Below are 13,893 nucleotides of genomic sequence, written 5' to 3' on the forward strand. Positions count from 1 at the left end.
TTTTATATATATATATATATATATAAATAAAATCTTAAAAAAAATACAAATCTCATGAAAGCCTTTGCCAAAAGTCAATAAAATCATCTAGTTCTTTGTGTGATTCACATCTGATTCTAACAGTCTGATTCAGGATTCTAAACATCTCCACTTTCAGAATATTTATTCATTCAACAATCATTAATTTAAATGAAAAAAAAAATCCAGATTTCTGGTGCTCCTTGAAAGCTCAGACTCTTGTGTCACAGGACGTGTGGATTTCCGCGGGACAGCAGGTCATCACAGGTCATCACTGTCTCTCAGGGCCTGCTGTCTTGCACAGACCTTGCTCTTCGTGGACAAGACCTGCACGGCCCATTAGAACTTAAGGCTGTCATTGCTCATACAGATTTCTTAGTTTGCCCGGCATCCTGTCACAAGGGTATGAACCATTGGGATAGGTACTTGGCTCTTCTTTGTAATTTTTTTTTTTAAGATTTTATTTATTTATTTATTTGACAGAGAGAGAGAGAGAGACAGCCAGTGAGAGAGGGAATACAAGCAGGGGAAGTGGGAGAGGAAGAAGCAGGCTTCCAGCGGAGCACGGAGCCTGATGCGGGGCTCAATCCCAGGGACCTGGGATCACGCCCTGAGCCGAAGGCAGACGCTTAAGGACTGAGCCGACCAGGCGCCCTCTTCTTTGTAATTTGTATGCATGGATTTTTGTCTACTGAATATTTTCAATTTTATTTATGTCAGATACTTAATCTGACTTCAAAATAGTGAAACATTTTGAGATGTTGTCTCTAAGATTAGTGCGGCCCTCCTCAGGTGTGGCCAGTGAATGCCCTCGCCTCCTTGGTGGTTCCTCTCTGCTCCAGACCAGGGGTGGGTTTCTCAGCTCCTCACACCCAGGCAGCATTGCTTTAAAGCCCTGCTCAGATGCCCTCACTGCTATCCCAAGAGCTACATAAAATAACAACCGAGACTTAGTTCTTTTTTTCCTTTTGTAAAAAGAGAAGCTCAGGGTAATGAATCAGTAAGGCCTTTTGTGACACTTACATCCCATGGTTTTCTGTCAGACGCAAATGCAACAGCTTACGTCTTACTTTCAGCCCAGTGTGTTGGCACTCTGTGGTCAGACTAGTCAAATACCTGCATGAGCCCTGAGACCGTTCCCCTTAATGCCTGCCTCTCCTTCGTGGCGATTGAAAATAGCCCTTTGTTTTGCACTGGAATTGGTAGACTCTTATGTTCTTTCCTTCTGGGCATCCTGAATTAAAATCACTTGCATTTCTTAAACAGATCAGAGTCATTGTAAAGGCACAGTTGGTAAAGTTGGTAAAGATTAACTCTTTGTAGAAGGAAACTTGTAGCAAAGAGACTTACCTTAGCAACTGAGTGTAAATGACCACTTATAATTTTCTCTCCCCTATATAAAGTTACAGAACTCGATCTTGATTATGTAGAGACCATCAGGGTGGAATTATATTGTGAATTTATTGGTATATTGTCCTCATGGAAGCCATCTCAAAATGCAAATCTGGCAGGCAGACTTAGCAAAAATCACAAGTTCCCTTCTTTCTTTCTTTCTTTCTTTCTTTCTTTCTTTCTTTCTTTCTTTCTTTCTTCTTTCTTTCTTCCTTCCTTCCTTCCTTCCTTCCTTCCTTCCTTCCTTCCTTCCTTCCTTCCTTTCTTTCTTTCTTTCTTTCTTTCTTTCTTTCTTTCTTTCTTCTTTCCTTCTTTCTTCCTGGAAGAAAGGAAGAAGTCAAAGTTAGGTTGAAGTAATGTAAACAGACCATGTGGTACATCAAGTTTCCAGCTTTACTCTTTAGAATGGTCAACATTTGCATCAGGATTTGAGGAGAGAAATGTTAGCGTAAGACTGTCTCCACAGATGGCCTTAAAATATTGCCTCACATAAAAGCAATATATAGCTCTCAGTTCTGCAGAAGCTAAATCTTCATTTCTGTCATCTATTTCTTTGAGTTTGAGAGCTAAGTTTGAGGAAGTCATTATCGTGATTCATTTCTGGGGTTCCCGTTGTGCCTGACATTAGCTGCCCTGTCTTCCCCTTCACTGTGTGCCGTGGGAGTGTGGCAGGTGGAAATTCACGAGCCCATCATCTGTGAGTAGGAACAACTTTTTAATTTCCCAGGAACCGTAAGATCTTGGAGAGGTGGAGGAAGTCTGTGTGAAGGTGGGTGGCTCTTGACTGTAGGCTAGAGTGAGTGCTGGCAGTAAAGACTGAAGAGTGTCCTGGAGATAGGCATGGCCAGCCCCTCCTTCTGGAAGGTTTGGGCTTCACAGAGAGGGGATGTGGAAGCAGGAAAAGCTTGTGGCTCAGTGAGAGAAGGCTTTGAGGCATACTGGAGAATCCAGCATGCCAGCAGGCAATATGGATTAGTAGGTGACAATTTGGAACTCTTAGAAAAAAAGACTCTCCTTATTATCATATAAATAGATAAGAACCAAAAAAATGACCCAACATCCTGAAACAACAAATGGTTACCAAACAAACAAAATCCATTTGAGCCCCACATTTGCTCTTCCCTTTTTAAATTCACTATCTTCTTTTTCTTTCCACGCTTCGAGGGGCACTCGATAACCTTCTCTGTTTTGTCTTTGTTGCTCACTACCATTACTTCCACTCAATCTTTCCTCTCCTTTCTCACAGGTTTTGACCTAGTAAAGTGTGAGGATCCAGGAATCCCTAACTATGGCTATAGGATCCGAGATGAAGGCCACTTTACTGACACTGTGGTTCTGTACAGCTGTAACCCGGGCTACGCCATGCACGGCAGCGACACGCTGACCTGCCTCAGTGGCGACCGCAGAGTGTGGGACAAACCACTGCCTTCCTGTGTGGGTGAGTTGGGCAGCGGCTTCCATCGCGACACAAAAGCAGACCTGAGGGCTGAGATCCAGGGCCTTGGAAGAGGGCAGGATGCTTCTGCTCTCTCTCCAATGTAGGCTCGTTATGTACTTCCAAGATAAGCGTGGTTTTCTGGATTTTGTTTTATGTACAAAAGAAGGATTTCTTGGTACTCTTTTACGGCACAGAATTATTATGAGAATTATAACAGGAGTGTTTCATTGTTTTATACTCTTGACTGGAATTACATACTGGGCAATGGCTTTCCATCAGGGTACTACTGGGGAACAAGGAAAGGAAAGAAATGATGGAGACAGATGATTGTGATATTTTTTTTTTTCTTGGCTAGTTAACATAATGTGGATGTGAGCATTTGGGCTTTTGTTTTTAAAATAGCTAAATCGAAACCTGTGGGGCCTGGAGGAAGTCTCCTCAAGTGTCTGTGTCTCTTGCAGCGGAGTGTGGGGGTCAGATCCACGCTGCCACGTCCGGGCGCATCCTGTCTCCTGGCTACCCTGCCCCCTATGACAACAACCTCCACTGCACCTGGATCATAGAGGCAGACCCGGGAAAGACCATCAGGTACCTGTTTCATTCTGGTTTCAGAGGGTTTTAGAATAGAGGAGTGTATTTTGACATTTTGTAGTAGAGATAATGGTACATCTATTATTATCCACGATTGTTTTTACATTTCTGAGTCAAAGGAAAACAGGTAAAGGTGTGTGTAAATTTTTCTGTTAGCTCATACGCTCACTTTGGAATTCCTTTGAGAACTGGTGTGAAGCCATCTATAAAAAAGGAGAAAAATAAATTAAATGTATCAGTTAGCTTTTGCTGCATAACAAATTGGCCCCCAAAATGTAGTTGCAGAAAACAATTATTTATCTGCCCATGACATTGTGTGTTGACTGGGCAGTGCTGACCTGGGCAAGCTTGACAGGGTGATGGTCCAGGATGGCCTCACTCAGGTATGCAGATCTCAGCTGATGGTTCGGAATGCTGGGGCCTCTTCAGACCAGACTTCTGTTCCTTCAGTAACTACTCATGGTGGAAGGTTTCTGGCAGCAAGAGATGACAAACTTTTCCATCTTGGGCTTCCGTTCATTTGCTAACATGCCATTTGCCAAAACAAAACTCATCAGCAGGCAAGATAAGGTTTGAAGAAATAAACTCCACCCCTTGCCCGAAAAAAAAGCAAAGTCATACTGAAAAGGGGCTTGCATACAAGGATGGGGAGAATATGTGGTCATTTGTAATATATCAAAGTAAGTTGGAGGTAGACCAAGAAATCTAAAGTTACACATATAAAATAAAATCTTTAAAAATAATCACAGAAAATTGTGCAAACATTTCAAAAGAAAGTGTTGTATTTCAATTGATCGTTCTCAGCTATTATGGCAAATTTTTTATACCAATAAGTAAACCAACAAAAAGTAATCTTTTTAAAGTAACTTTTCCATGTTCTAGTCAGAAGGCTGTGTCAAAAACCACAGCACATAAATCAAAAGGTAATTTCAAAATAAGTTGCTTCTTGATTATTGCTCTTGAGGAACAAGAAGAGCACTTTGCAGTACCTCATAAAACCGTTTTTCTAGCTTCATTAATTTTTCCCTTTCATTGTATTAGTTCTGAAATCTCTGTACAAAATTTATTGTTTAAAAACTCTGTTTCACCCCCAAAAGCCCTAATCCCCAGGTCTCTGGTCCATTCTCCCCACCTGTGTGCCATTATGTCCACGAGAGACTAAATGGCCAATTCAGCTCCCTCCTCAAATACATGAAGTTGACTCAAGTGGAGGTCAAACCCAGACACCTCTTTCTAGGGCAAATGTGTGGATAGATACATTCACAAAGCACTGATTTTGTGTCCTTATTCACAAAAGGCACACTGGCAAACTTAGAAATGTAAGTTAAACAGACATGGATCCACCATACTGCAACTTTATAACTTAGTGACAATAAAATGGAATGAAAGCCAAGGGGAGATGCACATTCTACCCATGATACTCTGTTCCCTTCATATGATATCCGTCCTCTGAAATCCACCTGCTTGTTTTCAAGTTATGGCACGAACATCTTGCCATCTTAAACTAACATGGCACGAACCATTATCACTTTCAAACCCTAAGAAAAAATTATTATTATTACTTAAGAGAAGCAAGAGAAAGAACTTAAATCATGTATATAATGCAATATCTAATTTTATAATAACTAATTTAAAAATAAATTTGTGTCCTTGGGGTGCCTGCATACCTCAGTCTGTTAAACATCTAACTCTTGATTTTTGGCTCAGGTCTCGATCTCAGGGTTGTAAGATCTAGCCCTGCACTCAGCGTGGAGTCTGCTTATCCCTCTCCCTCCCCCAGTCTGTGCACTCTCTCTCTCTCTAAAGTAAATAAATAAATACAATCTTTTAAAAAATAAATAAACAGTTTTGTGTCCTTAAGATATATGATTACTTAGATAATTATTGATCTATTGGGACAAAAATAAGGTATATTTGAGTAACAATTTAAGAATCTGTATTCTTTATGGAAATAAATACAGTCAGATTTCCATTGAACTAAATAAAACTAAATGTTAGTTCTTAACCTTGAATTCCTGAATGCTTGATCTGAGTATTATAAAAGCTGCTACACTAGTTTTTATTTTAAACACTTCTAGGAATTCTTTATGTTTGACAAAATAGTTTACATAAACAGGATATATTTTCTTCTAGGAGGATTTCAAATTTTTAAATTTTTTTTCAAGTTCCTTTGTGATTTGTTTCCTGAGAATTAAACTGAGCACTCTTCTCCTAAATGCAAACCAAGTGATGAATTCATTCTTTGCAGGTGAATCTAATACTTCATTAACATTTTAATAAGAAAAGAGAAAAGAAAGTAATAAAGAAATGAGTTGAAGTAATAAAAAATGTATACCTTTAATATCATGAACTGGCTTTGATTTTTAACCATTAGGATTCTAGGGGGAAAGAAAATTGGATACACCAATCTGTTGTTCTGGGACTGTCTTTTGTTTCTGCCATATTTTTCACACGTGAGAATTAATCTTATAAAATTTGTAAACAGATATTTCTGATTTAAGCCATAAAGCCCTTCCTAAACAGGAAATTAAAAAGGAAGCATCAGTATTTATAATTAATTTACTCAACATTGTCTCAAAATGTTTCTGGTGATTTCTCTTCATTAAGAAAATATATATTATTTTTAGTGTGGTGCTTTGGAAATAAAACATACTTAAAAGTCTATGATGTACAGTTTTGTGCTCAAAATAGTACTAATACTAATACTTAGAAAAATAGGGTCTGGTCTTAGCTCTGATATTTGTTGGCTGATTATGAAGTCTTAGATTTTCCACTGGTAACATAACCAATATTGACCACACCATTTACTTGATCATGAACAATACATCAGGTATATAAACATGAGTCCAGGGATGAATTTAAGTATTAAAAATTCTTGATATAAATGGAATTTATTATTATGGATTCAAACTATGATTTCTTTAGTGTAAATTTTTTCACTCTTAGAGAACAAATAAGCAACAGGATCCCAGGAATTATAAAAGGGATGGTTTCTACACACTTCAGGGCCAATTCTTACTGGGCCTATTTTGATTTCACTGAAGCCCAGAGCAATTTCTGATTGCATATTGCTGTAAGTTTTTGTTCAAGGTAATAGAAGAACCCTAAATAGTTGTTGTTGCACTTGGGTCTGGAAGAGGCTTGTAATTTTAACATATATTCTATAAAGCAGTTACCTGAGCCGAATTTAATTAAAAGTCTAATCACAAGACATTGTACTAAATTTAGCCACATTTAGTGTTATACATAGACATTTCTCTAAGAGAGTCCATGTATTTCATTGCTGAGCAAAGCTATAATTTATACAATAAAGGTAATAGCACTATAAACATCTTCAGCAAGCAACATTAGAGGCCACATTTCACATAGTAGCATGTGTATATTGTTGCTTGGTTTTAATTGCTTTTCTGCAAGTGTAATTGGAAAACTCGCTTTGAAAGTATTTCTGTTCCTAATCATTCACAGTAAATTGCATTTGGAGGTATAGTTGAAGGGAATTATTTTAGAAAAGCCCATGCAGTATTAGAAACATCAGAGATAGATAAAAAATTTACCAAGATTGTCAAAACTGTCCCTATTCAGACTTTCACAGAAAGTAAAATGTGGGTTGGTGGTCCTCATCTCACCCTGATGTGTCTTAGAATTGTTTCCCAGGTGTATTTGGGGGTAGAAAGAGTACAGTGAGATCTAGCTTGGAAATCTAGGGATATTTTAATTTATTTTTGACCAGACTTCAAGATCCCCATAAGAAATAGGGTCAAGTGGAAAATGGCAGTCCAATGACCTCCATTCATTAGACACTTCTATCCAATCTCAATGTTGAGCCTTAGGAAACATGCTGGAAACCCAAGCTGGAAGACTTTTGATGACATAGCAGTTAAGCACATCAGGCCAGAGACAAAACCTCTAGGGTTTCTCCTTTCTTATTAAGAACACAGTAAGTTATACTTATCTTTTGGAGATAATGTGAGGAAATAACCAACCAAGAGAACTTCAGCTAACAAAAGGGAAGAGACCAGTGTTGCTACCAAGTCTGCCAAGTCTTGGGCTAGCTTCCAGTGCTTAGTTTGGGGCCATGGGGCAGCCACTGGGTTTAGTGTACCTCCCCAGCCACTCAGGTGACAGTGAGTGAGAGACAGGAGAGCTGCAGGCACTCCTCACTTTGCAGGATCCTGACACGCACAATTTCAGGTATGACTGTTTAATCAACACTAGTTCTCTAACAACACAATTGATATTGCAGTAGAAATGTGTAGACTGACTGGGAAGGATTTTATAAAGGACAGACTTCTCTTTTAGCTCTTGGGTTCCCATATCACTACACAAATAGCAGAGACTCATCACAATCACTGGCTGTCCATGTCTTCTCTCAAAGTCCCTGGGAAGTTGAGCACCGAGCATCTGCTCTTCAGTTCATGCACAGACAGCAAAGCATGTCATGGTGCCACCTTGTATCCCGCATAAACCCACTTGACATTTTCCATCAACAGATCATGAATAAGGGCATTGGCCAAAAAAGATGAAAGTATGGGGGAAAAAATGAAAAGTGGTAACACAGGAAGTGAAATTCAGGTTGAATGTAGATGGAGTTATAGGAGGAGCTGGCAGTGGAAACATTGGCATTACCGCTGTTTCAGAAATGAGGAGCTCCCCACAGATAGACTTCAGACTCCTCAACTTCCACCATTACTACTATCATGCCCACTGTTCCAGTTTCTACTTCTATTCCTGATTTCTGTTAATATCCACCTTCCCCCAACTGGCTGGGGAGTCTAATTTTCAGTATTATCTTCACTCTTCCTTATTTCTCCTTCCTCAGTCTCCAATATTTTCCCAAATAGAAAACCCAAGATGTTAGTATATGTCTCACTGCATTCATCTGGTAATTACATTAAATGTCTTCATAATAAGCAATGAGAAAAAAATTAGCTGCATATGAGCCAAAGCCTTGTCGGCTCTCCATTTGTTTATCTTCCTTTCTTGTTATCTGCCGCTTCCAGTTCCTTATTTAACATGCTCATTACCTTCCTTATTTTAATCGTCTCCCAGCTGACCTTTCCAAATCCATGCTTTTTACCCTGCCCAGTCTCTTGAACACTCCCATTGCTGATCAGCAAGCTTAAGCTCCTTAACCAGAGCTGTAATACTGTCTTTGATTTGGCTTACTGTGCCTTTACAAATTTATCTCCAACTACTCATATATACATTAGTCCCTAATCCCAACTGGGCTATACCAGCTCTGTCTCTTGACCTCTGCTCTCCCCAATTATTCCTGTTGCCTCATCTCCAGATTCTTCCCATCTATTAGGACCCAGTTAAAATGCCAAACTCCTCAACAGAACTTTCACTCTTATTATCCCATCTAAAAATAACCTATTTTCCTCTCTGAACTCAGCATTTCTGTCCTACAACAACCTTCCTTCTAAACTTATTGTCTGTGTTAACATCATAACCATGTATCCAAGGATGGAAGGCAAAACTCTTCATATCACAAGCTTCTCTCATGTGATCCTCGCGTCTCATGTGATCCTCATGTCTCATTAATTCTATGACTGATGCTCCCGGATAGCTCTTGCCCACTCACCATTGTCACTGCTCCCTCATCCAGACCCTTGTAATCCATGAGGCGTGCTAACTGACCATTCTGTGAGGGCTTTCTCTAGTCTACTGTTCTCACTCTAGGGAACATGTTTTATTTTCTTTATTAACAACATTAATTTAATATGGCTGAAAAATGAAGGCACAGAGAGACATTTTGAAAATTGTAAAACAAACAAACAAAAAAAAGACTCCCGTTATCCCTCTACCATATATGATTGTTAGCATGTTGACATATGTCTTACATGTAACTATGCACATTCTACAGTGTGAGTGTGTCATTAAATGTTGTAGCTCTTGTTAGTTATTTATGTTATTTCTAATTTTTGATATTATCCATAATCATATGCCAAATAGTATTGCAAGTAAACCTTTGCTTTTATTTGTAATTAATATCTTAGAATAAACAACCACAAAATTTTTTGCTGGGTCAAATGATGGACACATTTTTACATATCTTATTACAAATCTATCTATGATACAAAATTGATTGTTTCACTTGCCCGCTTCAAAGAAAGATTATTTTGTCTGCTTATTATATGCAGAATAAATTAAAGCCCATTGACATATTATTCAAAGTGTCTATTTTTTCCCTTATTTTTGAAATAGTAGAAAAGTGTTACAGAAAAATAGAAAGCCTGAAAGGTAGTTCACTGTCACCTTAGATGTGAAACATAACTACAGTTGAAAATTTGACATATATTTCTATAATTTCTCTCTACAAACATGAATATATAAAATTTGATTTATTCATTTATCTATTTATTGAATTATTTTTACAAAAATAGTGTCATGTCACATGTTATTCTGAGCATTTTTTCAGTTAATGAATATAGTCAAAGTTCTCGGTCCTTACTTGTAATTCCACCTCAACCTATCACATCACTGCATGTTATTCCATTGCCCGAATGTACAGCATTTGTTTAAACCATGCCCTGTCAGGATATCTGGGTTATTTTCAGTTTTTCCCTGTTACCAGCCATGCTGTATGTGCACATTTAAGTTTTTATGGCCATTACAAAATTGCTTTTAAAAAGAGTAGATATGGCCTCCAACAGTGTATGAAAAGGAAGAGTCTCCACATTTTCACCGAAACCCAACAAAGCCTTTTAATCTTTGTCAATTTGGCAGGGAAAAAAAAGTCTCTACGACATTTTGTTTGTTATATTTATTTTCAGCTTTCATATTTTAACATTTTTGACATATTTATTTGTTTACTTATTTCTGTCTTTCTGCCTTTACTTGAATTTCCTTCCTTATTTCTCTCTGCTTGACAAGACCCCTCTGAGACATCTTGAGGCAGAATTGGACACATGTCCTTCTACGCTGACCTTATTCATAACTGTTGGAGCTTGCGATGCTATGCATTGCAATGTGTATGTCTTTTTTTTTTTCTCATGTGTCTGTGTCTGAAATAAGTGTGAGTTCTTTAGTGATGATATTATATTTCGTTTGATTTTTAAATGTTCCCTACCTAGCGGTATAGTGTCTGGCATATTGACTTTTAGTATTTCTTTTGTTTTAAATGGTTTTATTTTAAATGGCTGTTGCTTTATTTGTATTTAAACTTTGTTATATCATTTTTGTTGTTGGAGTCATGAGACATTTTCCAGATTGGCAAATTTCATGGCACTTAGGTGCATAGTTGGCTGGTTGTCTGTGGAAGCTTCTCATTAACATATAACGTACATGCTTGAAACAGCACAAAGTATCATGTATGGCTTGTTCACAAAATAACACCCTGCGTAACCAGCAACCAGATGAAGAAATAGAGCATCACCAAGACACAACATGTGCCCTTTGAGCTCCATTTAAATCATTCATTCTCAACGATGATCACTGTGGCCTTCAGATGAGTCTTGCCTAACTTGAACACTATATAAAATGGAATTATGCAGTGTGGTAATGTATCTTCATTTCTTAAACCTTCACTCCCACTGATATAGCTAGATTATTCTATTGCGTGAATACACCATGACTTATTTATTCATGCTGTGTGTTGATGGACATGTGGATTGTTTTTGTCTGGTTTGGGTTGCCATGTTGAATATGCTTTCATGTATTATTTGGTGAATGCATGCATGTTTTCTTTGGATGCATACCTAGAACTGGAATGTCTGAGTAAGGGTGAGTCCTATACTCAGCCTTGGTAGATTCTGCCAAATGATCTTCCAAAGTGGTCATACCTGTCTTTACTCCTATCACCAGGTAAATAAGATTTCCAGGTTCTTCACCTTCTAACTACACTTGACATTGACTGTCTTTTTCATTTTAGACATTCTAGTGGGTATGTAGTAGTTTTAATTTGCATTCTCTGATTGGCCTTTGGAATATCCTCTTTTATGAATTGCCAGTTGAAGTCTTTTACCCTCTTTTTTTTCTGTGCCAGAATGCCTCTTTTATTTATTGAGGTGTATGTAGTTTTTATATATCCTGAAAGCAATTATTTGCTAATTATATGTTTCACACTTACCCTTTTACTCTATGGTCAATCTTTTGGTATCATAATGTCTTTTGATAAACATAGGTTCTTAATTTCAATGAGTGAAATTTTTTAAATTCATTTTTCTTTTATAGTTAGTGTGTTTCTTACCTGTATTTAAATTGTGTTATGTCAAATGTTTTTTGGAGTTGTTAGTATTTGGGGGTCCATGTTAAGAAATTCTGCATCTCCAAAATTATAAAAATAATATCTTAGGTTTTCTTGCAGATTTATTTAAACTTCCACATTTATGTCTCTCTTTCATCCGGAATTGATTTTTGTGTATGTATGAAAAATACTTAGTTATTTTATTGTTGGTGGTGTTATCATTAGGTAAAATTAAACTGGCCATGTGTTAAAAAGTCAATCTTTCTTCATTGCACGTTACAATGCAATCATTATCATAAACCAGATATATCTAGATATATAGATATTTTTCTATCTTAATTACTTAGTTATTTTATAATATGTCATGATAACTGGTACTATAATCTTCCAGCTTTATTCTTTGTAATATAGATTGCTGTAACTACTCTTGTCCTTCTGCATTTCTATATTTATTTTAGAAAGATTTGTTACATTCCACAAAAGAAATTTGTAGGACTTTGATTAGAATCACATTATATCAATAGATCAATTTAGGGAAAAGTTACATTATTTACAGTGCTGAATTTTCTGATCCCTAACATGATGTTAGATATATTTATTTAGATCTTATATAAACTGTTTTGGTAATGCTCTGCAGTTTTCTGCATGGAGGTCTTGCACATCTTTTGTTGGAATTATTCCTACCTACAGGATTTTTTAAAATATTAATGTAAATAGTATTTTTATGTCGCTATGCATTTTGGGGTGCTATATGAAAACAAATTATAGTTTTATATTTATCTTTTATAAATTTTCTTATTAATTCTAAGAGTTTGTAGGTTTTCAAGTTTTCTCCATGCATACAGTTATGTTATCTACCATAATAATAGTTTACTTTCTTTTCCCCAAGTCTTATGCTTTTGCTTGCCTTATTGCAATGGCTATAATCTCCAGAATAATGTTATTTAGAAGCGGTGATAGTGGGCCTCAGTGTTCTAGTCCCAGCCTCGGGGACTAAACTCTTAACTGTTCTTTACTGAAGTAAATGTATTTTAATTATACAAAAAAAATCTCTATAATGGAAAAAGTAATTAATATTAAATTTTACCATCTGAAGTTATAAAATTCTCCTAAAATCTATAGGAAAACTATTTGAATTAATAAACAAAATTATTTATATGAGATAATTAAAAATCATAGTGTTTCATACTTGTTTATTTTTTCACTTAGCTATATTTTACAGACTTCTCTCTAGATAGATAGATATGCCAATATATCAATATGTACTGGCCTTTTAATTCCTTCGTTGTTGACCATTTATGTTATTTTCAATTTATCACCAATTTAAAAATATTTTTATAAATATAGGATGTATATTTCTGTATGTTTGTGTATATTGAGTTCCTGGAGTCAATTTTGATAATCTGTATTTTCTAGAAAACAATTTCACACATAGTTCAGAGTGTATTGCCTGATTTATACACAGAGAAATCACTTAAATAAGTTTCCTCCTTTTTTTTTCTTCATTAGTTTTTATTTTTATCAAAAAGTACTACAAGCACACAGTATAAAAGTAATTCTACAGTGACAGTTACATAAGTAGTTCATAATTCTACAGTGATAGTTATTCCCTACATTACCTAAAATTCTGGAATAGATAGACTATGTGGATTTTGCAGTTATTAAGCCTAATGTGTCCCGAGGAGCATGGGTGAAAACCAGTGAATGCCTAGACACATTCTAGTAAGACTGAAGGACATCAAAGGCAAGGAGATCTAACAAACAGCAAAAGAAAGAAAGGCACATATTAATTAGCCGATAAAAGACATCTTAACAATATAGATTCAAAGGAGGTCTTTGAAGAACTAAGGGAAAATAACCATTGATCTGGAATTCTATACTCAAACTAGCTATCGTTCCTTACTGCAGATACCTGTTATGCAATTATTAACACACAACATGGGACTATATTTTGTTTAGGGGTATATATTCACCAGGAATATATGACAGTTAGGAACTTTCATTCTGCTAAGAACATAATTTACTACACATGACTGAATTATATGGAGACATTGGAAATTGCTCAGTACACTTCAGAAAACTCTTTTTGATCCATAGATCAAATGGATAACAAATTAGTAAGCTTATAAAAGATTTGAACCATGCAATTATTGGACTTTTTTTTTTAAAGATTTTATTTATTTATTTGACAGAGATAGAGACAGCCAGCGAGAGAGGGAACACAAGCAGGGGGAGTGGGAGAGGAAGAAGCAGGCTCATAGCAGAG

General features: G+C 36.5%; 1 protein-coding gene across 1 annotated transcript in view; it reads left to right on the top strand.

Annotated features, from left to right (window-relative positions):
• The window catches only part of CSMD1 (CUB and Sushi multiple domains 1), a 1,580,412-nt gene that overhangs the window by 1,265,601 nt on the left and 300,918 nt on the right, over positions 1-13,893 (top strand). The window contains exons 24-25 of the mRNA XM_040643176.1: positions 2,657-2,848; positions 3,310-3,436. Coding sequence (XP_040499110.1) covers positions 2,657-2,848; positions 3,310-3,436 — 319 coding nt within the window. The remainder of the gene's footprint in view (positions 1-2,656; positions 2,849-3,309; positions 3,437-13,893) is intronic.

This window comes from Ursus maritimus, unplaced genomic scaffold (assembly GCF_017311325.1).
Source record: "Ursus maritimus isolate PB19 unplaced genomic scaffold, ASM1731132v1 scaffold_28, whole genome shotgun sequence".
Taxonomy (NCBI): domain Eukaryota; kingdom Metazoa; phylum Chordata; class Mammalia; order Carnivora; family Ursidae; genus Ursus; species Ursus maritimus.